The sequence below is a fragment of the Furipterus horrens genome, unplaced genomic scaffold, assembly GCF_987537825.1.
Source record: "Furipterus horrens unplaced genomic scaffold, mFurHor1.1.pri manual_scaffold_6, whole genome shotgun sequence".
NCBI classification, from domain to species: domain Eukaryota; kingdom Metazoa; phylum Chordata; class Mammalia; order Chiroptera; family Furipteridae; genus Furipterus; species Furipterus horrens.
Window position 1 is genome coordinate 186,920,603 of NW_028327176.1, and position 27,680 is coordinate 186,948,282.

Sequence of the window (27,680 nt, forward strand, 5' to 3'; positions counted from 1 at the left end):
GGCTAAGATAAAAACGTGCACATACGTACGCATGCATATACACACATGTTAACAGGTGTTAGTATTTTAGAGGTTATTTTTATTTTTGACTTCTACCCGGTTCCCCATTTTTTAAAATAGTGAATTTGTATTAAATGTGATTAGTACCCCCATCCCGTTTTAAAAATAAAATACAGCATTGAGCTCACATTTGCTATGAGTAGACCTATCTGCCTATGCAGAGTTGTCACTGAACTCAAGAGTTTCTGGAGGAAAAAATTCATTTTACAGCATTTTACTTCAGCAGGATGACAGCTCTGCTTTGTGGAACCTTGACTCTGTAGCCTTCCACCAGGAGCACCATGACGTGAAGTTTAAGTGTTTCAGCAATTAGGTGAGGTGCCTTTCGTCCCAGATGCTGTTTGTATTCCTGTTAATAAAATGACTTGAGTCAGATTTTCCTGTGCTTATACTTTTGAATTTTAGCAATAGGAATCTCCCATATCTAGGCCAGGGTTTCTCAGCTTTGGTACCATTGACATTTGGGGCCTGATCATTTATTGTTGTAAAGAAGCTGTCCTGTGCATTGTAGTATTATTACCCATTAGCTATCAGGAGCAGACCGAACTCTGACCCCCTAGTTGTGATGACCACAAATGTCTCTAGACATTGCCAGATGTCCCCTGGAGTGAGGTAGGGTGCTGTGCACAAATTTGTCCTGGGTTGAGAACCATTGGGCTAGACAAAAATTTGGCCAGAGTTGTTTATAAACTCTTGGTTTAAAAACAAATTATATATATATATATATATGTATATATATATATATATATACACACACACACACACACACACACACACATATATAAAATGAATGTTATTGCCAAGTAGTTAGTTTTTTTTTTAAGTTTGCCTATGTATTGTTTATTTCGGAAACCTCATTTTTGTTTAAAGAGCTATAAGCAATTTATATGAGCAAAACTGAGTCTACTTAATATAAAAATGTTGAAAGACCCTACTGAGAGTAGATGCTTCAGGCAGAAAATTAAGCTTTCCAACCTTGAGACTGTATTTCAAGTTTTTTTGCTTTCTAAGTAGAAAGTTTGGTAGTGTAAGCTCAGTAACCAAGTTTTCTCATATACCTCCTTGGATTCTTGAAACTGACTATCCAAACAGATGTAAATATGTGATCCTTTAAAGTATTTTGTTTTTAAGATTTGAATTTTAAAAATTGAACTTGGAAATTTCTGAGCTACAAGTGAAGGTACTATTACAAAGAGGTAAGTGTCATGCTTTAGATCTGAAGTTTATATAATATATTCTTGTCTTAACTGGTACATACTGCTTTAATGTTATTGTAGCTTTAGTTCGAAGCTTGTGTAATATTTTCATGTCTCAACTTGTACATACTACTTTAACTTTAGTATTGGCTGTAGTTTGATTTTAAGTTGCTGGTTTTCATGTTCATGTTTAAATTTATATGCAATTTTATTAAATAACAAAGACTTTTTTATTAGACACGCAATTGCTTTTCAGCTTCAAAAACAACCTAACCAAAAAACTTCAACCCCCCCTTATAGAAAAATGTAGCAATTCACAAATGAAGAAATCTCTAGAAATTATCAGCTGAAAATTTCAACTATATGTGATCTAGAACACTTCAACGGAACAAAAATACTATAGAATGCAAATCGGAGGCATTTTGAGCAAGAAAAACTATGGAATGTTCTTTTTAATTCTAGTCTGTATATTTGGAAAAGCTAACATTTTCTGAGTACCATGGATTATTGTGTTGTGAAATGCAAAACATCACAATACGTAAAGAATAGTATCCTAATAGAACCGTAGAACATTTCTAATAGAACAGCCCCTCCCGCTACCCCCAGCGGCTGGGGACGGCGGATCTGTTTTCCTTCCCCATAGCTTTGCCTTTTCCAGAATGTCAAAGGAATGGAACCGTACAGTCGGTAAGCCTTTTGAGACTAGCTTCTTCTACTTAGCATAATACATTTGATATTTATCCGTGTTGCTCCTTTGTATCAGTAGTTAATTCCTTTCTCTGTAGCTGAGTAGTTTCTCATTGTGGGGTTGTGTCCACAGTTTTGTTTGCGCATTTCCCGCCTGACAGACGTCTGCACTGTGTGCAGTTGGTGACAGTGAAAGCGTCTACAAACGTTCTCGTGCGGGTCTTTGTGTGAACACGTTTGCTGTCCTCTTGATAAATACCTGGCAGTGGGCTCCCTATCATGTGGTGAGACTGGTTTTACCTGAGCAGAAACTGCCAGGCTCTTACCAAAGTGGCTCCATTATTTAGTTGCAGTAGATCACTTTTAAGTATCAGTTCTCATATTTGAATCCCGTGATTTTAAACCGCTACTCGTGTTTTGTTTGGTCATACAATATTGCTCTCTGTGGTGAAAGCAGAAGTTTTCTTCTTGGTAATTTATTCTTCAGGGGAGCTTCAGTTAGTATTATTTTAGAAAATCACTTTATTATTTCATGTCAAGATGTGCACCTCGCTATATAGTAGTTTTTCTTCATAAGGCAGTTACAGATGAGTGTCACTAGCAAATGTGGTGTCTTCCTGGTCCTTTGGGCCAGTCCTCGCTCCATAGCTGTGCCCTTGCAGGTTTCTGTGCATTGCTAACGGTCTAATCTTAGCGTCGTCACGTGCGCTCAGACATCCAGTTCTGAAGTGAGTAGGTGAGTGTAACTATCTTCCTGAATTATCTTCTGGAGTAAAGTGCCCATCTCTTGAATTATCAATATTTTTTGACTGTTCAAGACTAGAGATTCTTTAGAAACATGGCTTTTATGGCCCTGTATTCTAGAAGATGAATATTAAGCAATTTTGAACTCCAGTGGCATTAAAATAAACTCGGCAGCAAAGCTCTTTCACACAACTGATACCTATTTTTGAAGGCTTCCTCTTTCTTGTACATTTTTTAAAGAAGATATGCTTATTTTGGAGAGAGGAAGAGGGGCAGAGTGGAATGCTGACAGTTGCCTTGAACACAGCAAGTCTTTTTTCGTTGTTAATTTGCCTGTTCCAGAACTTCCTGTCCTAGCCTCGGTTTCCTTCACATACTTATGCTCTTGGTTTAAAATTTTCGTTACCGTTGCTCCTCGCAGATAAGGCTAATCTCGAATAGTGTCTGTGAGGAGAGAACAAAGGGGACGGGTGGTGTGGGGCCGCTTTCGTTTAGGTTCTTTGGACGAATGGCACCTTAGGGACCTATGAGAAGAATTAAAATGTGGTGGTTTTCTCTAGAGACTTCGCGGGCTCACAGTTGCCAGCATAGCTAATTGTATAGGTAGATCCTTCCAAATAAGTCCCATCCAAGACAAGAATCAGTTTTAAGGAAAAAGGTGAAGGTTTGTAGTGAAGGTTAAGTATGACTAACCTTATATTCTTTTTCTCTCTGTTATTGGGTTGGTAATCATGATAGTCCTAACCAATTTAATTTTAACCTGTGATAAAAGTCTGATTGTAACTGCTTTTTCAGTGTTTTTAAAACCAGTCCATTTACGTAGGAGCTTTTCTCCTTTGTCGTTTTTCTCACGTGCAGACCCTGGTGACAGAGTTGGTGGGCCAGGGACGTGTGACCTGGGGAGAGAGCAGAGACAAAGAAACCAGTGACACAGAATCAAAGTAGTAATGTCCGAACAGCCATTCTAGGGCAGTCATAGAAGTTTAATCTGTTGATCTGAAAACGTTTCTGTTTATAAAACACCTTTGAATTTGTATCCAATCAGGTAAAGTCACCTTTTTTGCACCTCCTCCCCTTAGACCCAGTAATAACGTCTACAGAGCCTTTATCTGTGGGTCTCCACAGCCTGAGTTGTAGTGAGTCTTTTGCATAATGGTTTTATAACAACTTTCGGCCTGCTTTTCTGAGCTGACCCTAAGGGGGGGTTTGGACTGGGAGAGAGGTAGGTAAGTACAGTCAACTTTTATTACCTTTAGTAGATTTATCTAGTTATTTGTAAAATACAAAATTTCCCTCTTTGTGAAATATAATTAAGATTAGAAAACAGTTTATATTATTGGCTTATGTTTCTAGAGCATCTGAATTAATCAAACTATAGTATAGTAAATTTGCAAATACAGTAAATTTGAAAAACTTAATATAAATTTATATGTGAATGAGTAGATATTTGGGTAAAGAGGGACGTATCACTTAAAATAGTATTGCATTATGACAGAATTCATAAAGTATATGATACAATGGAAGATGAGATAAAATGATCTTAATTTTTATAAAGTTTAGATAAACTAGCACTTAATATTCAAAAGTAAACTTTTGAAAGACTTGGATACCTATAACTTGAAAAAATATTTTTTTCATCAACCTCTTAGTATTTATGAATAAGTATAGAAAATCTTAATAAGGGATAAATGTTCACTTGAAATATACAGGAAAAGCAATCCCATAGAAATGGTAATGTGATGAATAGTGTTTTACTATAATATACTTTATGCTTTAATAAAATAGGAAGATTTATGGATGATTATGAAAGCATTACTTTTATTGAAAGTATTATTTCAAAAGTTTTGTTTATGAATTTACATTTTCTGTATACATTTTTGTTGTATTGCAACAAATGAAATCATAAATTGATATATATTGGTACCTATTTTTTTATGGTTCCGTAGCCCATATTTATTGATAAATACTGGGAAGTATAGAAAGATTAACTTTCATATATGTGATTTCTTTAGGAATAGCATTCTGAATGCCCCTTCATCTGCAGATGTAACTGATGGGCTTACACTTGGGGCTCCCGTTCCACTCTTTCTCAGGGCTGCTGTTTTTCTGTAGTATTTATGCCTGCTGGCCTCCTTCACGGTGAACACCTGCAGCCTGGGCAGGAGAGGCTCACCATCTGCTGCTGCCTTGCAGTCAACCAGCCTAAACGCACAGCTCAGATTTTACTGAACTTTTTTTTTAATTACTTTGAAAGTATTGTGAAATATATGCGTTTTTATAAATTATGTATTGTAGTCATTTCTTGGGACAGTACAATTCTATAAGAATCAGTACATTTGAATCTGGGAGAAAATATCTATGTAAGCAACATATTTCCTCATTGCCATCAGTTTAAAAATATGTAATCCTTTTGAAGGAATTAAAATTTACTCTATGCTTAAGAAACAAATACATTAAATGTATATATATCATCGTTAACTATAGTAGAACTGGGTTTTGGTTTTAAATAACACTTGTATGTAAAGCAAATGGGTATATAATCAGCCGGATGGTAGTTAGGACTTTAACTCACAGTTAGGTGGAGCATGTTTTACATCTTGTTAACATCTATACCTGTGACTTAATGAGCTATGTCAAATCTGGGTTAATAAGTGTGTATTTGTATTGTTTGCGTCACAGCCCTCAACATGCATTCGCACACACTTACTCATTCAGAGTTATTTCTGCGCTCCTACTCTGTGTCAGACCCTCCTCTAACTGAATGAGAGTCCCCGCTCCCGTGAAGTGCACATTTCAGCGACGGGACACACGCGCCAGTTTCGGGCAGTAGCATGAGAGCAGGAAGGGGCTCCATGTAGTGCCACCTTTAAACTGTGAGTGCTCTGAAGGGATCAGTAACAGGAAGATGCGGTAGCAGGGTGTTCCGGGAGAAGGCAGCTGCAGATGCTGGGGCTCCGAGGTGAGGGAGGGTCACTTTGAGGAACTGAAAGGAAGCCAGCGTGGCCGAGCCTGTGCCTGGAGCGGGACTGGGGACCGGGGAGGCAGGCAGGAGCCGCACTGGTTAGCTTCTCTTGGGCCGTAGTAAGTACGGAGGTAGCCTTCGTGGTCTTGGAAAGTTTCAAGTCGTGGGTAGAGACGGAGGAACATCTTGGCTGTGTAGACACTCTCAAGTGCTTTCAGACCTGCCTTCAGCATCCTGGCGTTTCTGCCTGGAACTCGGCCAGCAGATAGATGGACAACAGCCAGAGTCCTCTTATTTACAGTTGGCCGGTGTATTGGGTAGCTTTTGCCCTGCGGCACACTAGCCCATAACTCAGTGCTCAGAACAACCGCGCTTTATTTTAGTCCACAATCCTCCGGGTTGACAGTTTGGCCCAGGCCCGCCGTAGGTCTGGTTTCTCCTGGGTTCATTACGCCTTCGGTCAGCTAAGTGGCTTGGCTCCTTGGAGCTGCCTGGCTCGTGGCTACGGTGATGTGGTAGCCGAGCCGTATCTTTCTTATCCTCCGACACACCGGCATGGGGCTTGTTCGCACAGTGGCTGTTGGACCTTCAAGAGGGCGATTAGAAGTGGCATTGCCTCTGGACTGCTGGGCTTGGGAGTGGTATAGCTTGCCTTCTGTCGCTGCCTTCTGTTGGTCCAAGCAGAGCTCATGTCCCACCCCGATTGAAGGGGGAGAGAAACGGACTCCGTCTTTTGAGAAGGGGCTGTGGAGTCCCGCGGCCCAGCGCTTGCTGTTTTTGCACTCTGCTCCGCACTTACGGGCTCGTTTCTCTGAGTCATAGCATGAGTTCATAACCGCTTTGTGAATCTAAAGTGAGGGTATCCTCAGGTAAAGACCATAATTAGAAAGAGGAGTGTGACCACAATGTTGACAACCTTTTAAAAAATTTTAACAGCCTAGAATATGAAGGCACAGCCAACATCCTTGTACAGAAGGTAATGTGAGCATAGCACTCATAGTGAGAAGCAGAACTATCATATATCCATTCTTCGTCTTGAAATCAAATTAAGTACCTGTTTTTGGGTTTCATAGATGAAATTTATCATTATTAATACTTATTGGTTCTCTGTATAGGAATGAGTTTTTAGTTAATTTTAAAAACACGAGAGAGTGGTGGTTCTACTCAGTAGCACTTACCAGGAGCCGGCCTCGCTGTGCGTCCTACTACCAGCTGCTCGAACGCCAAGCAGTGTTAGCCGTTGTCCTAGCGCTGTCCCGTGACCTCAACGTGCTAATAAGGAGGATGAGGAGAATTAGTAAGTCAGAGAAGAGTGCTGACAAGGTTTTAGATGTTTTTTAAAGTATTCATTTTTACTTGGATTACAGAAAAGATAATATTAGTAAGAAATAATGACAGGAAAAGATAAAACAACTTCTTGCTTGCTAAAATTAAAACTTTGAACCCAGTGTGAGCTGTGTATGTGTGTGTGTGTGAGAGAGAGAGGGAGAGAGAGAGAGAGAGAGAGATAGATGAGCAAGTGCACACACAAGCAAGCAAGGGTCTAGGGGAGGGGCTTGTCCTGCATTTCAAATTGTTATAAATCCTAGGACATGGTTTTGAGCAATTTATTATTGAATATGCTTCTCCTTAATATAGGCAAAAGTATGCTTAATGGAATAGGTTCCGGTCGGTATACTGATCTTTTTGACCCAACCAAAGCAGACACAGCGATCTTTGTAAGTAAAATAGTATTTTAATCCCTTGAATTATCTAGGCAAAAGTTACTGTTTTCAAGAGCATCTGAATTCTTAGTAATTTGGACAAATATTGTGACTGTATATTCAATCAGGTTCTTACTGATTATTGGCAATCTCCTCCCCTCCTACCTCCCTTTTGAGTTGAATACCTTTTTCCATTCCTACCTGGAATTGGCTGCAAAATTTATATCATTTTAATGTTTAATTATGGTGAAGACATGGTAGTAACTCTGGTCACTGGAGAAAGTAATGGATTGCTTTGCATCACAGTTATTCAAATGGAAAATTAGAACTGAGTCACCTCTTCTCATTATTTCAAAATAAATTATAGATGGATCAAATATTTAGATGCAAAAAATAAAGTCAAATGTTTTAAAAGAAAACATGAATGAATATTTCAACAATCCTGGAGTAGGGAAGACATTTTCCAGCATGGCATATATTCTAGAAGGCATGGAGAAAGGAAATAGATTTGAATCACTTTCCTATGTTTTAAAATATTTTCTGAAAACTGGGTTTTTCATGATTACATAATGATCTAGCATATGAATATACCATATTTTATTCAGCCATTCCCTATTTTTGTATATTTTTTTGTGATTCATTATTTCAAATACTGTTGTAGTACAAATAATTAATATAGAAATATATACATAGTTGATGACAAACCACAGGATTGATTTTTCCAGCAAATAGATTGCTGAGTAAATGTGCAGGAATATGTTTGAGGTGTTTGGTAGATAATGGGAAATTATTTGCTGGGAGGGCTGTTCTCACGGACACAGCCATCCCAAGTGGGGGATGTCTGTTGTATACATAGCCATCGACTACTCTATTTTTAATCTTTACCAACTTGAAATACAAGATGTTTACTACTTTTCTATGACTGCTATTAACATTGAACAATTTCTTAGTGCTATTATTGGCTTATTTTGTTAACTAATTATTTGAATAAGAAACAATGCAGTGAAAAATGTTTTTCTCCTCTGAGACAATCACTGATGTGTTTCTTGCACACTTTTCCAGACATGGTCTAAATATCAAGCATGTGAAGGGGGGACCCAAGAAAACCTAGAATTTGTCTATTTAAAAAATGTGTCTTTATTCTTATATGTTAAATCTTCAGTTACCTTCCAAGTACTCTCCATTGGATGCAATGTAGCTATCAAGACATTTTTTCCACTGCTCAAAACAGTTTTTGAACTCATTAAATTTGATGCCTTTTAGTGCTTCTGTTGTTTTTTGTTTCACCTCTTCCACATCAGCAAAACGTTTCTCTTTGAGGACTTTTTTCATCTGGGGAAACAAATATAGTCACTTGGGATGAGATCAAGTGACTGAGGGGGTGGGGCATGGGGGTCATGCCGTTTTTGGTCAAATATTACTGAACACTCAGCGTGGTATGGGCAAGTGTGCTTGTAAATCACCCATCCTGAAATGGGCAAATGCACTGAGTCTTCAGCAAAAATTCACTAAAGCCGAATGCAGCCTCTCACAACAACGCCAGCTGGTACATTTATGAAGATGGGTTCCTAGAACGTTCACCTAGTGGGGGAAGCCTGGACTACAAGGTACTACAAGGGTCCCTCCCTTCAGAAGATAATTATGGGTTTTTTGGGCCCCCCCTCATATTCTCACTTTTATTTTTAAAAGATGTTAGCTTATGCACAATGTTATGATTCTTTCATTTAATGTAATACAACCTCTTAACAGAATCATAGAATTCTGCTGCTTGGCTATATGATCGTTTATTGAACACTTCCTTTTGATGGGCATTTGATTGATGGTGGTCTCAGCTTTTTACTGTTATAAATAACTCGTAAATAGCTTCGTAGATCTTTTGTTTTTGCACTGAAACACCAGTAGAATTGTTGGGTTAACACTTAAACATGTGCACATGCATTTTGAGGGATTTTGCCAAATTGCAGTTCATTCTGATGTGCATTGTCGTCGCCATCAGTGCAAGGTTATGATTTCAGTGATTTCCCACACCTTTTTCAACATAATTATCAAAATTGTTAATCTTCAGTAATCTGTTGTGAGAAAAATATAATTACGTTGGGAGTTTCAATTTGTATTCCTTTAAATACACTATGGGTAAGATTCTTGATATATGACTATAAATCATCATTATTTGTCACTGTTTTTTCGCCACTGTGGTCCTGATTTTAGAAGTTGTTTGTTTGTTTTAATTAAAATGGGACATAGTTTAGGCATTGTTTTATTTTAAAGAAAAGCCTGCTGGACATTCTCTACTTTAGGAGTGAAAGTGGAAAGCACTTTGAAAGTGATTCAAGAAAGAGAAAAGTACAACAGTTTTACTTCTAAATTCACGGATCCACATTTTCTCGATTCTCTTAATGGAATGATTGGAAATGAAAGTGGTTTGCTGTAATTTTGGCCAAGGTAGGGCTTCTTAGAGTAATTGAGAGCGGTTTTTGTGCTTGAGAGGAATGAAGGGACTGTAAGTGGCTTCGCTGCTGCTGAGCTGTGCAAACTGAGCTTTCACAGCGATCTCAGGAGTTCTCTGCAAATGAAACCCTTTTCGGTACTTGCGTCCTGAAGTGTTGATTGTAGCATCGTTTGAAATAGCGTGATTTGGTGGAAAGGGCCTTATCTTGGACTTAGTAAATTTCTGCTGTGTAACTTGGAGCCCGGGACGCGTTCTCTCTCCCAGTGATTGTCAGGGGTGCACCCCATCATTCCGAGTTTTCTTTGCATTTGTCACAACATCTGTGACCAGAAGAGCCTTGTTCTTGTGTCCTAATTTTACATTTGGCAAAACCTGGGGCCTTTTTTTCTTAATAATTTTACAATACTGCCGGTTTTAAATCTCCCCAAACTGAAGTTTGAAAAGAAAAACAATACCATAAGTAATTTCCTCTGGTCATTTCTAAATTTGAATTTACTTTTTTAAGTGAATGTTTACGTACACTTCACCCGGTTTTAGGACCTTCGTGCGGCTCACCACCGTCCCGTGTGCCGGGACGAGCACAACGCGCTGCGGTGGTGGGTGTGGAGGGAGTGTCTGTTCATGACTCAGGCGGGTGCCGGCTCTGGCCTCCCGGCCTCCTGAGAGAGAGCTCTCCATAGGGGGGCGGGGGGGTGCTAGTTCTTTCCAGTTTTACGTTCTTAACTTAAAATTGGGACTGCTTCATAGCCAAACTGAATTTGATGATGGTTGACTAATTAAAATCCCATCAGAGGAACACAAATCTACTTCTAATTTATATATAGGAATTAGAGGTGGTTTTGGCTTGTGAAATATGAAATACTTACTGTACATTTTTTTAAAGATTCAAATTTATGACAAAAGGAACAAAAAAGCTTATCAGATTTCCATTGCTAGTTAAGTTTAATTACTACTACCTGCAAATTGTGTGTGAAGGTTGAAATACTCCCTTACTCCCACTAGAGGGGGATTCCTTCCAACTTAGGTAAAAAAGCTCTCAGATCCAAAATGAAAACCTTTCTAAGACATTGATCTTGCTTTTTTATTAAATTGAGGTTAATCTTATGTTTTTAAAATCAGCTGTTTTTTTGTAGATATCGAAATTAAAATTTTACCGAAACAAAATATAAAATACATTGAACTAAAGTGCATGTATATTTAAACCATTGTGCTTTTGAACAAAACATAATTTTTTTAAGTTGCTTTAATTAAATTGGTTAATACTCAGGAATTTCAGAACACCCCTTTGTGCCTTCCTGGCAAAGAATCTGGGGTGCAGGATGAGGCCGACATTTGAGACTCACCTCCATCCTCAAGCCCCAAGATTGTTTTTGTCTCTAGCTACTGCCATAGCCCCATGGAGAGTTCCTAAATTTTGCTGGAAAGCTTGGGTTTGCTATCAACTCAAGTTGTCAAATATATTAAAACCATATCTTTAAATAGATTCTTATTTGCTATTGAATTTTCCTGCCACTTTGCCTTTTTATAATGTTAAACAAATGCAGAATTCACTCTGGGGATGATTTTGCTGATTTAAACTTCTATTATATTTAACTCTATAATTGTATGTATATTAAAATATCACATCAAGGTGGAACATACCTAACACCAAAGTATGCAGATATGATCTGTGTGTAAACGGGTGGGCAAAAGTGGATTTACACTTGTTCATATGGAAAAAGACATGCAGGCTATGATGATCATAATACAGAAATAAAACTCTGTTCCATGTACTCACAACTGCAAACCAGCGTTTGCCCCAACCCTGTATAATTCAAGAGCAGATGTTACTTAGAGTAGTTAAGATTCAGCGAATTTGTTATTGGTGCTTTCCCTTTAACTAAAGTCTTCAGTGTTGATTAGAGGTTTCCATGTAAAGATATTTGAGGTTAGTAACCTAGTATTGTGGAAGGCAGGATTTAGGAAATTCAAACATACGTAGATTGCAAATAACTTTTTTTCTCTGAAACTAAAAGTCTATATTAAGACCCCGTTTCTAAATCTTCACAATTATCTTTGGAAATTGAAGTGTAAACAGAAATGTTGACAGTGAATCTGACAATGATTCTGTGCTGTAGCTGATCCAACGTTTCAGTCTTCGGCCTAAAATCCCATTTGGTATCAGCAACATATGGTTTTCATCGAGTGAGACTGCTCATCTTCCTAATACCTGATCATGCGCTTCTCTTGCTTTGTGTGCCCGGCCGGTCTCCGCCAGGTGCCAGGTGGTGGGTGAGCCGCACTTCCAGTAATGCAGTTGGAGAGTTCAGTTTGTTTCCCTTGTGACCCCTTTGCTTTCCTACTGGCTGATGTGTTATTGAAATGGTCTTCCTCCTCGTATATCCGATTTCATTATAGCGAGATACATTGGGTAGGCCTGTGTGTCTTCCGCTGACAACACAGACTACAAATACCTAATTTAAAAAGGTTTAAAACTAACAGTGAAGGCGCTGGTCTGAGGTTTTTATCCCACCCCCACTGCCTTCCCCAGGCACTTTAAAAAATTCTTTTTTGTTCTGTTGCCTTCTTTCCTTGCTCTTCTTCCTCTTGTGGGTACTTTGTAGGAGTCAGTTAAAAGCTTCATATACATCAGACTCAATAATTGTTTAAAAAACAGTAATTATCAGTGTACGTCTTGTTCCATGCAGCTTTTAAAACTCATGTACTTTTGAGCTCTGCCTTCTAAAGCATAAGACGGACAAGCCATCTGGAGATTGTGCCATCATTTCCCAACCTGGTGCTTAGACTCTGCCTGTCCTGGAGTATTGCTTTCGGGAGCTCTCGCCCTGCAGCATTCCAGAGAGGGAGGGCCGCCCGCCCTGCTGTGGGCAGGACGAGAAAATACTAGCGCCTGCACAAGCAACATGAAATTGCTTGACAAAGCCTAACTTTCCCCTCGCTGTCCGCGGAAGGTTGAAAATTATATGCAACATCCTGTGACTTAAATGAGAAGGGTGATCCTCCTAACTTCCTAGATCATTTCGAGGAACTTATACCCCCTCTTTCAACATGATGGCAGATATATTTATTTGAAAGAACCGTGACTGGTTATAAGACTGGGACCCGGGGCAGGGACCTGGATTTATACCCCACTCTTGAAGAGACACAGGTCGCCTCTGTTTCTTGACACCTGACATAAATGGAATGCTGGTTTCCTCAGAACTCTTGCGGTGTTCTGGTGTCTGTGGCTAGGCTCAAAGGAGGGTTTATGTTTTGTTTTTTTAGTTTAAAGATTGTATTTATTTATTTTTAGAGAGAAGGGAAGGGAGGGAAAAGGGGGGAGAAACATCGATGTGTGAGAGAAACATCCATCGGTTGCCTCTCACACGTGCCCCACCCGGGGACCGAACCCACAACCCAGGCAGGGAAATGGCACCCTTTCGCTTTGCGGGACGGCGCCCAACCAACTGAGCCGCACCGGGCCATGTTCAGAGGAGGTTTTGCTCGTGCCTAAATTATTTTTTTTCCTTATGATTTCAGGTGGAAGTCTTGACCTCGGAGGATACCGTCTTTGGACTAAAGGTGTGTAGTCTGACGTAGCTTATGGCGTAGGTTTCATCAGCTCCCCTAGGTGGACTGGAAGCTCAACAGAGAGGACTTGCTTTTTTTTTTTTAAGTCACATGTAGAGGTTCTAAAATCTTCTGAAGTTTTAAGATTTCACTTCTATTGTAATGAAGATTAGACTATGGTAGTATTTTCTTTACCTTCTTTCTTTGTTGTGGAGAATGTGAGAAATAGTATAGGAAACCACGAGTTTTATCTGGTCATATTTACTTCTAACTTTTAATTAGCCATAGAACAGCGTTTACTGAACCCTACCCCCACCCCCCGACACACAAACCCCCTCCCCAGCCTGGGGATATTGATATTACATCTGCGAAATGTTATCAGAGTGCTGTTTGGGGTTCATAACTCTAGATTCGTTCATCCATCTAGTCACTGTCCCTGCTTGCAATGTTTATCGAATCCCTGTGTTCCAGTCACAGCTAAATTAAGTCCCAGCTCCTGCTCTTAAGTTGCTCCCAATCAGTTGGTAAGTATAGGTCTATAAATAGATATGAGATCCTGCGGTGTGGCAATCTCCGTGCTAGAAGTATGCGCGGATTGTGGGAGCACGGTGGAGCTGAGTGGGAAGGTATTCCAGGAGGCTGATCCCTGGGCAGACCTTGAAGGCTGCTGCTATATTTAGGCAGGAGGGGAGGACAGGAAAAATAAGAGCTATCTTTAGGGTGGAAGACAACCATTAAAAAAAAAAATCAAAGGGAACTAAAAGTCGTTAAATTCTGCCTGTGTGGCAAAGGTCTGAGGTTGACGAGGTTAAAGGTCTGAATTTTATCCTATAGAAAATGCAAAGCTATTAAAAGATTTTAAGGCAAATAGTGGCTAAGTTTGCAGCCTAGATGATTCTGACCACTTGGAGGATGGATTGCCAGGGACCAGTGAAGGCAGTTGAGTGGGTCCGGGCAAAGACAGTGAGGGCCCACGCCAGCCCAAGTGGGGAGCAGAGGGACCCTGAGGAAGCCGTCTGCGTGACCTGGCGACCACGGGGACACGCCTGCTGGGAAGGCACAGGGGCTGAGGGCAAGACCAGGAATGTAGGACACGGCACAGCGAGTGGCGTGGGTTTTCTGCAGTTAGTGTCCAGACCTAAAGTTTTCATCTCATTTCCTTGCTTTTCGTCCAAATTTGCTACTAATAAATGGTGAGAGTGAATTGGTCAGAGGCGCTCATTAGGGGAGCCTTGCTGTTTCCACCGTAAGGTACAGAGGTGCGGCCAGGGGCCCTCCGCTCCTTTGGAGGTCAGACGTTGAGGAGGAGAGTAGGTGGATTTAAAATTGAATCTCTTGTACAATACGGTGTATTTCCTGGGGTCAATTCTGAGTGCTTACTTGTTTGGCAGTAATGTAATTTAGTTACCAAAATAATTTTTAAAGACTTGTCTTTTTGAAATGGAGTAGACAGAAATATATGTTGTATATAACCAATTCATTTGTTTTCCAGTGCTAAATAGATATTAGAATTCCACAAATCCAAAAATATTTTGATATACTGTTTTGGCTAATGTTTTCTTTCGAAGAACACAACTGTGAATTTTATGCTCCTTTTTTATGATTTTTGATATAAACTAGTACAAAACAATGTAGTGGAGAGGTCATTACAATGAATGATTAGGAATATCAAGGGTAAGCCTGCGTGTTGTTCTCAAAAAAAGAAGGGGAAGAAGAAAAATGATGAAATGCAGGTCATATGACCCACAGGTGACAGAGTCCCTGCTCTTGGGCACCAGTCCCCGTGGGAGGAGAGTGCCAGCCTGTGCTCTCCACCCTGCCTTTCAAAGCAAACCGTGGGCAGAGCGCGTTAAACTTGAAAGGACTTTTCTCCAAAACCCTGCGCAGAACCCTCCATAGATTGTGTCTCTGTCTCTTCCCTCCTGCAGTTATCCTCCTTCTGTCTTTTCCTGTACTTCGTAGGGTCCCTGCAAGAGACCCTCAGGGTCCTCGGGCCTAGCCTACCTCCATGTTAGAGGTGAGGAAGCCTGAGAGCCAAGAGTCTTGGTTCTCACCGTCATAGCCCATTGTCTGCAGAGGTGGGACTAGACTGACGGACATTAGTAGTCTCACTATTTTCCTGTTAATGTTAAATAAAAATTGAACATTTCCTCTAGATATGATTTTTTATCCTCTTTTGGCAATACTTTTTAGTATTTGGTTTAGGCACCTAAGATTTCTTGTTATTTTAGAGAAAAGTCTAAGCTTAAAATATCTAAAAACAAGATTTATTTTTTAACTATTTTATTGATTATGCTATTAGATTTGTCCCAGTTTTTTCCCTTTGCTCCCCTCTACCCAGTTACCCACCTTCTCTCCAGCAATATCCCCCCTTAGTCCATGTTCATGGGTCGTGCATATAAGTTCTTTGGCTTCTCCATTTCCTTCACTATTTTTAACAATCCCCTGTCTATTTTGTACCAACCGATTATGCTTCTTAATCCCTGCACCATTTCCCCATTTCTCCCCCTTCCCCCTCCCAGCTGATAACCCTCCAAATGCTCTCCACATCTATGATTCTCTGCCTGTTCCGCTTGTTAGCTTGGTTTGTTTTTATTTTTGTTTTTTAGATTCAGTTATTGATAGTTGTGTTTGTTGTCACTTCACTGTTCATAGTTTTGATATTTTTCTTAAGTAAGTCCCTTTAACATTTCTATAATAATGGCTTGGTGATGAACTCCATTAGCTTTACCTTGTCTGGGAAGCACTTTTTATGCCCTTCCATTCTAAATGATAGCTTTGCTGGATAGAGTAATCCTGGTTTGTAGGTCCTTGCTTTTCATCACATTGAATACTTCTTGCAAGCCCCTTCTTGCCTACAAAGTTTCTTTTGAGAAATCAGCCGATAGTCTTATGTGAATTCCTTTGAAGGTAACTCTCTGCTTTTCTTTAAGATTCTCTCTTTATCTTTAACCTTTGGCATTTTAATGATGATGTGTCTTGGCTCCAACTAGTTTGGGACTCTCTGTGCTTCCTGGACTTGTATGTCTGTTTCCTTGACCAAATGAGGGAAGTTTTCTTTCGTTATTTTTTCAAATAAGCTTTCAATTTCTTGCTCTTCCTTGTCTCCTTCTGGCATCCCTATGATTCAGATGTTGGCCCTTTTGGAGATGTCCCACAGTCTTCTAATTTTCTCCTTGTTTTTTTGATTCATGTTTCTTCATTCTGTCCGTACTGGATGATTGTTTGTTTCTTGCTTACATTCCAAATAATTGATTTGAATCCCGGCTTCCTTCCCTTCATTGTTGGTTCCCTGTGGATTTTATTTTTATTTCACTTAATGTAGCCTTCACTTCTTCCCTTGTGAGTTTGCCGTACTCTGTGAGTTCTCGGAGCATTCTTATCACCAGCGTTTTGAACTCTGCATCTGATAGGTTGTCTATCTCTATTTTGCCTAGTTCTTTTTCTGGAGTTTTGATGCGTTCTTTCATTTGGTCTGTGTTTGCCTCCTCAATTTGGCAACCTCCTTTGTGTTTGTTTCTCTGTATTAGGTAGGGCTTCTTTGACTCCCTGTCTTGGTGTACCTGTTACCTTGTAAGGGGAGGAGCCTTAGATATTCACCAGTGCAGGAGACCCGTTTCACTGCTTTGTGGCTCTGTATGTGGGGGAGGGGTAAGAGAGGGGACAATGCCAATTGCTCAACACTCACCCCTTTTCCAGTCACTGCACCCATTTCCCGATCGGAACTGGCGCCCCTCTAGCTGTTGCCCTGGTGGTCGTTTCCAGAGTGGGTGGGTTTATACGCATTCTAGGACTATGGGGCAGTTTCTTCCACTGCCCCAACCCCCACTGGTTTTCACAGCCAGAAGCAATGAGGCTTTATTTTCCCAACTGTGGAACCCTGGGCTGCATGTTGTGGTCTGGCCCTGGGATCGCTCCCCAGGTGTTGCTCTTGGCTTTTATCTGCCACACGTGAACATGGGACTGCCTGTCCTGCCAGCAGCCACTGCGTCCTCGCTGCCGCCACACCGAATCCTCTCTGCTCCCCATCTCCGCCCCTCCCACCCGTCTGGATAAATATTTCTTCTTTAAATCCTTGGTTGTCATACTTCCATACAATTCAATTTTCTGGCAATTATGGTTTTTTTTTTTTGTTTTGAGGTTAGTTGTGATCCTTCTTATGATTGCGTTAGGAGGCAGAGTGTGTCTCCCTGTGCCTCTGTCTTGGCCAGAAGTTTCCTAAAAATAAGGTTTAAAGTAAATACTAATTTTTTTTACCCTTTGTATTACTTTCTATCCTTATCTTGGTTGAGTAAACGTAATTGTAGAGAAAAATAACATCAAAATTCACACTGGTCTTCTAACCCCCAGGTAACACGGTCTCATAACTACACTGAGCCTTTGCGCCCGTCCCGTCCCTCCGTCAGCCTAACCTCATACCTCACTCTCCCCTCGAATGCTGGCCCCTCCGCTGGCTGCATGTTAAGGTCACCCCGCCATCCAGACCCCGCTCATACCCTCCCTCCCCTGCGATGTCTCGCCTTGGGGTTGCAGGCCGCTGAGTGCTCATCCTCTGAGCTCGTGCAGCGCCCACCGCCTCTGCAGCTGGTTGGGGGTTTCTCTTTTGCCATCTTGTTTTCTCTTGTGTCTCGTACATGGGGAGCAGCACAGTACGGCCTGGCCCGGCTCAACCTGTGGCACTTCACCCCAGCAAGACGGTAAGCTTCGGGGCTCCATCTTGTTCATCTCTCTGTGTCCTGGTTGACTTGACCCGGTTCACGGTATGAGAAGTACTGCTGATTATTGAGAGTTCCTTCGATGGTATAACAATTGCGATTGCAAAGACCAGAGCAGTAAAAAGGAAGAACCTGTGATGTTAACATATTATTACTGCGTTCTGTTCTATTCTGGGAATGTCTCACTGATTCTCTGTGGCCCTGGTTGCTGTATTAGCTTGGCACTTGATGTCATAGCTGCGCAGAGCCCAGCTGAAGGGGGACGCACACTCGCCCTTCCTGCTTGTGCAGCTGTTGAATGGTTCTGGGTGGCGCCAGCGTTCTGTGGTCCCAGCGTGCCTCCCTGCGAACTGAAATGTCTTTGTGAATCAAGTTCTGCAGTTACAGGGCATGGGTTTCATTCTTCGTCGTTCGCTGCCAGTGGCTGCCATATAGGCCCAGTGCAGAGAGAGCATTTCCATCGTCAAAGAAGTTTCTGTTGGCCAGAGCCGGTCTACAAAATAAAGATTCCAGTATTCGTATGGCACAAGACAGTTGAACATAACACGTTTAATGATTAGAAGGGCCTTTGCTTAATGGATAGGAAAACCTGAGGATTAGAGCAAACAAGCAGGGAGCGGAAGAAATGTTCTGTTCAGTGACACAAATATATGTCAAGTAAAGTTGGCATGTCCCACTCAGTTTTGAGAGTGGAAAGGTTTTAAACACGCTCATGAACTTAGGGAGCTTTCTGGCAGCTATCGATATAGAATTTCAGGCTTAGAATGTTGAGTAGTACATAGTAAGATTCTACCTATTAACATGTTCTTCCTTATATTACTGTGACCGCATGAACTCCGGTTCTCTTTAACTCTTAGCAGAGTGTGTTCTAGAGAATTTACCTGGCTAATTCTCTAAGTGAGTGTGAATATAACTTAAGTGAAAGTAAGCTTAAGGTAACAATGTCATTGAAATGAAACCAGCAGACAGTTTCTTTTTGAAGTTCATAATTTTTTCAACTCATTACTTTTCATAATATGAAGGATTTCTGTTTGCATTTAAATTCTTTTTTTATTTAATGAAAACCTATTAGAAATTTCTAGAGGAGTAGAGGACCAAGTTTATTCTTTACTGTTTTAGTCATTGAGTTTCAATTAAAAGTGTAGGATATATGTATATTGATAAAGCAAAAGAATTTCCTATGTCTCTGTGAAGGAAAGATTCAAGGAAGAAAAACAAATCCAAAGCAGTTCTCTAGCCGCGATTGGGAATCCATGTTGAGTTGTTCCCTTCTTTTGTTACAGAATTTCCCAGCCTCTCCTTCTGCCATCTGCTGGTGGTTCCAGCACTTACATGTTTGGTTTTAAAACAAATCTGCTTCATTTTTATTTAGGAAAGATTTGGGGGAACTGTTCTGTTTATGTTCCCCTGTAATATTTTGATGCAGTTTTGCTTGTCATGTTTACTTATATTTTTAAAGGCTATTTTAGCTCCTTTTTCAACTCTGCCTTTAGAGACTACTTGAATATACAATTTAGAAAAGACAGAGACTATACAGGCCCAAGAGGGGGTGCCGCGAGGAGAGAAAGACACAGACTTACCGATGAGAGGTCTCGAAGGCCACGAGGAAGAGGTCCTCGAGCCTCACTGGGGTATTCCCTAATTTCTGAATTTGGGTTAAATATGGAACAGCAGTTCTGCCCTCCTCTTTTATACTTAAGACCTTTCTTTTACTTTAAGTCCTAATGTAAGGTTTGAAAATTGATTTCTGGTTATCACTGACGTTCTTCTCAGCACTAAAATGCTACAGGTTTGCCTGGGAAATTAGGTTAGACCTTTACCTCTGCCCTTATTTATTCTTCTGGTTTCTTCCTACTTGTGTTTATTAGTCTAAGCTATTCTCGTTGTCTTGGAAAAAAATATAAATATTTTTTGTCCACAAAGTTTTCCATGAAATAAAGCCTAGCAAAATTTTTCATAAGAGAGAAAATGTGGAAATTTTATTTTCTGCCATCTTTAATCTCCTTTACTAATTGTCTTTAGAGCTTCCTGGACTAATTCTAGAGCCTTAGAGTCATGCATTTATCTCTTCATCATTTCCTCAAAGAGGAAAAGTAACCCAAAACATTAATCTCGGTTTTTGTCTTCACGGTGAATGATGCTGAGGGAGGTCACGTGACTGATTTAAGTTTCTGCCTCCCAGTCCAGGACCCTTTACACAAAACTTAGCCCTGCTTGTCCGTCCTCCCAGTTCCAGAGATAATAGATCAGATTGAATCTGACAGAACTGAGATTTTTACAGCCCCAAATGGTCTAATGTTGGCAATTTCATGTGGTTCAGCCCCGTGTGTCAGGGCTCCCCTGTGTTATTTTAGATCTGCATTTGGTTATGACATACTGTTTCTCTGTATTATCCCATTTGCAATGTGTGTGTATTGGGTGATCACAAGGTCTTTGTGGAGGTCCATGGGCATGAAAATGTACCTGGTAAGCCATATACCCCAATCAAAGTGATTTTTCCAGAACGTTATATGAAGAGTCAGAAATATTTTATCATGACTAAGTGGTTCTTGGTGTGATAGTCGCTCCATTTCTTCTAGACCAGGGGATGGTAGGGAGCAGGCTGTTTAGATGGATTTACTGATTGCAGGGTGTCGTCCTTGGATGTAGGAGGTACATTTGTGCAGAAGTGTATGCCCTGGTATGCAGCCAAGTGGGTGGAGGGGGCCACAGTGCACTGCCATTCATGCCTGCTTTTGTCAGAAGTACATTGTTTTTTGTTTAAAAAAAAAGAAAAAGATGTTAGGAATTAAACATGGCCTCAGGCGCTTTGGATCTCAAAAGTGATCTTAAGGGAGGAAGGAGTTATACTGAAAGGAAGATTATTTACTTGTATATTCTAGTCTGATTGACTCGCTTTGGGAGGGACGACATTATTTTGGCACTACTTTTTGAGGACTTAATTTTCTAGAAATAATAAAAATGCATGTATTCTCCTTATCCTCACCCTCAAACACTTGTTCATTTGGGATGTGCACAAAAAAATTAGTGGCTTATCTATAAAATGCCTTAGCATAGAGGTACTGGGACCCTATTAATAAACATCAAGCTGCTTAAGATTTGTTGGGAAAGAGCAATGAAATTGATCCAGGGACGATGAGGGGTGCTTCTGCTTGCATGTGGTTTAGGTTTTCTCTGATGCCAAATTTTACAGCCCGTTTTGTTTCTTCAGATGGTGAAAACCCTCCTCCTCCCCTCCTGCTCCCTTAAATCTGGCTTGTACCCAAGCCGTGTCAATTTCTGAAAGTCAGTTGAGAATGTCAAAGTGACTGGTGTTGAAAGAGCCAATATGTTGCAAGATGCTTAAAGCCAAGTAGAACATTGATATGAATTAAAGAATATATTAGGAGATGATTTTTAAAAATCAGGTTTGAAAAGAAAAACCTGTTGAATTAATACTTGCATACCAGATGTATCACTGATAAATACTTGAAACAGATATTCCCGAATAAGCAGTAAAATTACCATTTTACAACTGAAGTAATGTCTCCTGTGGGTACATTTGCAGAGATATGCCAAGAAAAATACACGCAGAGTTCTTGAAGTAATAATGCAAATAAAACATTTCATATTATAATTTTAGAATAACAGGATTTGGAAGCAAGAAAAAGTCTAGGAGACTATTTATTGTGTCTAAATTCTGCTTTTGCTCTGGTCTTTTGACAGTTGGCTTTTTGATATCGTCTAATTGCCTGAGCGTCTCTGTGTGTATTGAAGGGCTGAACTGAACTGTCCGCCAGAGTTGTGGTTGAAAATTTCACCAACTCTAAATAATAAACGTAATAAATATCATATTTTGTCTTACTTTGTTGCAGTAATGGCCTATTTTCATACTTTCCTGAATTCTGTTGGGGTCATGGCTACCATTGAATCGCTGAGCAGAGGGTTTGGTCGTGTAATGTAGGCATCTGTGCACAGCCAGCGCAGCCGTGCGGTGATCCTGTGTCCCCAGGCACCGGGTCACGGGGACTTGCTGCGGCCCTGTGGGCCCGCTCTGCCCAGCGAGGCTGCTCCATGGCGCAGAGACGGCCTGTGGCTGAGCGGGGGAGTCTGTGTGGAGGCTAGAGCACACCTGGGCTGGACATGTCCCTTGGTCCTAGCAGGACGAGGGAGAAGGAGCGATGAATGTGAGGAAGGGAAAGAAGTGCAGGAACAATAGGACTCCGTGATCTACATGATCAAAACAGAGTAAATTAAATCCTACAGAAAATTCCATTTTCTTCTGGCCACAAGTGGCAGGTTAAACCACTGATTTGGCCGTTTCATATGAAGCCATGCATGTTTTTGTGAGAAATTCCTCTTAACCTCCTTCCACTCTTCCCCAGATTAAATTTTCACTTTCGAATGACTATTTTGTGTCTTCTTGAGGGGAAAAGGGGGTGAAGGATGGTATTAAAGAACACATATTACTTAAAATGAGAATTGGACATAGGCCTATATAGGATATTACATAGTAAATATGGTGAACCCAATAAACTTAGAAAAAGTATTCTAAAAATAACTTCAAACAGATTTCCTGACCATTTCTCAGAATTAAAAACAATTATTTATTGTATCTTAAGTTCGCAAACTCGTCTCATTTTCTCACATTATATTCCTATTTTTGTCTCATTTAGTTTTTAATCCCCTTATAAATGTCTAATCTTCTCTTCTTCAATCATCTTAGTGTGTTAACCTGTACTTAATTAATGGTGCCATAATTTAAAAAAATAGTATTGTATGCTACTGCAGTATAAGAATGATTTGAAAAGAAGCTGGAAAATGCTGGTATTTTCAGATGCAGAAGATGTCTTCATCATGTAAACATTTGAAGGGCTTCAGTTTTGATAGTAAATGAGTAGCCTTACGATGAGCCATGAAATAGAACATGCAACGACACGAGATTCATGAAATGATTTCTTGTTTTCTGAACAGGCCTGGATTTTTCAATATGTGCTATTTAATAGTATATGCAAACATCTAGAAACAGGTATTAATAAGCACATGGATGTGCATGTTGGAAATACTTCCCACTCGTGTGCATGTATGTGTACATTCTTGTCTTTCGCATGTGACAAGTGGGCGAGTTGGATAAGTTGACCTCCCTAAAGGCTAAGTTTGAAAAGGACGGAAGTGGAGATCTGCCAGGCATGTTGGCTGGAGTCGTGGACAAGAGCAAGGCCTGTCTGAACTGCCACTCAGTTTTTATTCTGCGAGTTTGCAGGGTTGGTGATTAGAGTGGCTTTCGCCCAATTATGCTGTGATTATTCTGCTGCACTGTAATTGACTGGGGAGATATGCTAATACCTGTCATTTGGGATGATAAAAGATGAGCGGGGGCGCAATGCATTATTTAGCTGGCTGTGTGATAGATGAGGGACGCGCCGAGTGCTTTAATTGCTGAGAAGAGAGGTTAAGCTGAACGAACGGATGAATTAGAAATGAGGTTTTTTATGGCTTGTGGAAAAGTGAAATAAAGGAAGATGTGCCTTAAACCAAACCAGCAGATAGAAATGAGCACACCGAAACTATAACCAGGTAGCTTGCTTTATCAGTTTAAATATTAATGAAAAATGTAGTTTACAGTTCAGTTAATAATAATCAGAAGGAAAATACACAGTAGATTCTCCTATTAAGCAAAAAAAAAAAAAAAATACTGTGAAAGGAATTGTTTTTATTGGCGATGACAGTATTTATGACTTTAATCTTAAATTCATGTTATATTTTAGGTTATACTGAAATGTAATACGCAACAGTTCTGAAGTTCATGCTTTGTATCTTTCTAAGTGTTAGGCTTAGAGGTACCTAGATTTCCCATACTTGTCTGTCTATCAGTAAATGCAGACAGAGGAAGGCAAGAGAAAGAATGAATATTTATAATATACTAGGAGAACGTAATGATATAATTAGTGAGAGAGTTTGCAGATAATTCTTGAGTGAACGGATCTAAGGCAGCCAGTGAGTGGTACAGACCTCATATGCCACACACTTAGTTATTGGTATTTTTATGGGGAAAAATTGAGAGTGCTGTTTTCTTTTCATATCGTCTCCTTTTGTCACGGCCATATATAATCTCGTATGTGTATTTCACCAAAGTATTTAAGAACACTCCATTGTAATCTGTACTCTGCGTGGTTATGTATGTATATGATTTGATATGAGTGTTGTGCTGTGTATGAGCTCTGTGCATTCAGTAGGTAATTATTTTGAACATGCAGTCAGAGCAGCAGTTTGCAGAAGCGGACTGTGTGTGACGCACGGAGGGCGGAGGCCTTGCGCACTTTGCCGGCTTTCAGGCACGTCCTGCTTCGCAGATAATGACAGAGGAGTGTCATCCCCAGCTGCGCTGTGTTGCCTTGTGGCTGAAGCAAAGGTTGAATAGGAGAAAGTTGTATTTTTGGTAAAGCGAAGGAAATGACCCTCAGACATTGTCCAGCTTCTCAGAGCCTGTGCGACTCGTGCAGTGGAGCAGAACTTACCAGGGCGTAGCTTTTAACCAGCCCGCTGGATGGAAACGGATCGATCTGGAACAAGCGCACCTGTCGGGGTAGATGTCAGCTGCAGACAGCGCCACCCTCTGCTACTCGGATCCAGGTTCTGCTGGAGCTGACCGCTCCCCGCAGTATCACTGGCACGTCTTCTGCACGTTCCTTCTGAAACAAAGTGAAGTTTCCCGTGGATGTTTTTAATCAGTGTCCTTGGAATTCCAAAGTAGGCTCTTGAAGCTACCTCTCAGACACGTATAGTATGCAGGGGCTGCTTCTATAGAATAAGACAAAGTAGCGTTGTAAAGGAACTTAAAACTAGGTGGACAAAGGTAGGACAAACACAGCAACTTACAGACAAACAACGGCACCCGAGAATGTTTTTTGACAAGCTTAAGCTAAGATGTCGTGTTTCAGCATGTAAGCTGACGCCACAATGAGAGGGCAGGAGCACTCCCAGGATGTGGCGTCTTGATGTTTTTCTCGTCACCGGTATACAAAGAGTAGTATGCAGACCTATTTAATTTTGTACATTTTTTAAAAATACAAGCAGTTTATTATAATATTTTTCTTCCCACACGGCAGTTATTTAATTTTGAGACCTTGTGCCAGAGTCTTGGCTATAATTATCACTCAAATGTGAAAATGATTCTTTCTAAAAGGTCCTTAGTTTGAGAGATTTTGCTTTGTTTAACCTGGTCAGAAAAAAAAATGTTGGTTGTTTTTTGTTGTTTACATGATATAATATCTCACTGTAAATTTGATTTATGAGCGCATGGAATTGTTCTTGTGCACACTGGGTACCTGCGGTCAGTGCTCTGTCCTCATTCTTTTACTTTTATTTTTTGTTTTTATTTCACTTCACTTTTATTTTATGTTTATTGATTTTAGAGGGGTGGGGGGAGAAAGAAACATCAATCAGTTGTGTCCCTTTTGCACCCCAACCAGGGATGGAACCTATGATCTAGGTATGTGCCCTGACTGGGGATCGAACCCCCACCCCTCGGTGCACAGGATGACGTTCCAGCTGACGGAGCCACGCAGCCAGGGCCATGTCTCCATTCTTGACTAAACTTCTTCCCTGTGGAGGTGCTCTGTCTTAAAACTGAGATTTGTAGCATGAGGCTGCATGAAACTTTCTTAAATTTCCTTAGCATCTTTTAATATCCCTGCTACCCATTTGAAAGTTTATTTTTAATGGTGATGAGTTATAGTGTTTTGAAAATAATTTGGTTATATTATTTTATAATAACATTTAAAATGTGATGATAGAATTACGGCCCCAGGGGGCGTGAGGCTGGTGAGAGGACAGCCAGCTCTCTGGCCCCTGCATCCCCTCGCCCCTCCCCTGAGGCTCGCCCTTCGGTCCCTGGGCACCGTGGCTCTTGCCTCATAGCTAGGCCTGTGGAAGATCGTTGGGGACATTGAGCTGAGCGCGAGCCCACTTACTAGATGTCACTACAGGTGAGGGTGGTCAGGTTGGTTCAAACAAATCATTTTTACAATGGTATATACGTTACACATTTTAACACAAAACATACAAACGCACGTTTCTGTGTGTGTCCCTCTCCAGCCATGGTTTAGCAGTCTCAGCCGTGCCCGACGCTACAGCTGTGTGTTAGCCGTTCATCTTCAGTAGAGGAGGGTTTTTCAGGCCCTCTATTCACATCTGTGCATCAGTTGGTTCCATATTTCATTGCCTTTTTTTTTTTTAAAGATTTGTTTATTCATTTTTAGAAAGAAGGGAGGAGAGAGAGAGAGAGAAACATCAATGTGTGAGAGAAACATCTATCGGTTGCCTCTCACACACCCCCAGCCAGGGACTGAACCCACAACCCAGGCATGTGCCCTGACTGGGACTCGAACCCGCGATCTTTCAGTTTGTGGGATGACACCCAACCCACTGAGCCACACCAGTCGGGGCTCATTAAGGTTTATAACTGGAGGAACGTGTGGCATAGAAGTGTTTAGGAGGAAACGCAGCGACCTGTCGGGAAGCATGCACCCGAGCTGCATAGGCAGAGAGGTCGGAGGGCTTTCCAGACGGCAGCCTCCTCCGTCCGCCGGGCGCAGGTCTGCGGAGCTGACGCAGGGTTTCCGGGGTGTGCCAGCCAGGGCCCCCAGCGGAGCTCGGACAGGCTGCGGTGTGGACCCGGAGACCATTTACACTCCTCTCCTTGGCTGTCTTCTTTACAGCTAGTTCATTTCCTCAAGAAATAACAGTAATTACTTTTCCTTCTGCCTCAAGCCGGGCCCTGATAATGTGCCACTGGAAGAGATACGGGTCATTAATCAATTTACTAGGGAATAATCATTAGTTTACCTATCTTACTTTATGGTTTGGGGTTTTTTCTTGCCAGTAAGGTGCCGTTTTTTCCCTGTCTGTGTCTTTGTCATGTAAATTAACCTGTAGAAGTGGCACAAAGTACCTTTGGGGAATAGCTGCTCAATTTTTTAAATTTTTTTGCTTTAAAAAGAAAACATAAATGTAAATAATTACCTTAAATGTCAGGCCTTTAATGCTCATTATAATAGCTCCTTGCAGTCTTTTGTCTTTCTTAAATTTAATAATAGTGCTCTTGATAAAGATAGAAAACTGACTTTAAAGGGAGCGTTCAAAACAGAAGCCCTCAGGGTAGATTTGAAAGGAGAGGGGAGCTGCTGATGGATCGGTTTTCTGCTCTTCACCCTTCCCGTGTCCCCTTTCCTCCAGCCAGCAGTTAGTCTGGTCCTCTGCTGGCGCCTCAGGGGGTTGCCATCCCCGCACTGTCACCTGAGGTCGGGGTGCTCTCCCGAGCTCAGTGCTGTTGGCAGGATCCACCCTTCTGTGGCTGTAGTTCTGAGGCCTCGGCTTTCTTGCCGGACACAGCCACGGGCCATTCCCTGCCCCGCGACAGCACTGTGCCGTGCGTCCTCCCTCCCGTCGTCCAGGATTGCCTGGTCAGGCCAGACCCACCCAGGTTGTCTCCTTTTAGTAATTCAGCGTATGCTGCTTTAGGACCTTAATTCCAGCTTCAGAACCTGCTCTGCCCTGTGACGGAACATAACCCTGAAGTGCTGTTCGTCATAGGCACCATCCTACACTTCACGCAGTATGTCCACCAGGGGTGGG

The 27,680-nt window shown here is 41.1% G+C and overlaps 1 protein-coding gene across 9 annotated transcripts in view; it reads left to right on the plus strand.

Annotated features, from left to right (window-relative positions):
- Window positions 1–27,680, plus strand: part of ARID1B (AT-rich interaction domain 1B) — a 403,225-nt gene that overhangs the window by 226,741 nt on the left and 148,804 nt on the right. For 5 of the 9 annotated variants that reach the window (XM_090280021.1, XM_090280013.1, XM_090280019.1 and 2 more), the window contains one exon: window positions 13,321–13,362. The exons of the other annotated variants lie outside the window; for them this stretch is intronic. In XM_090280021.1, coding sequence (XP_090136147.1) covers window positions 13,321–13,362 — 42 coding nt within the window. The remainder of the gene's footprint in view (window positions 1–13,320; window positions 13,363–27,680) is intronic. 9 annotated transcript variants of the gene reach the window in all.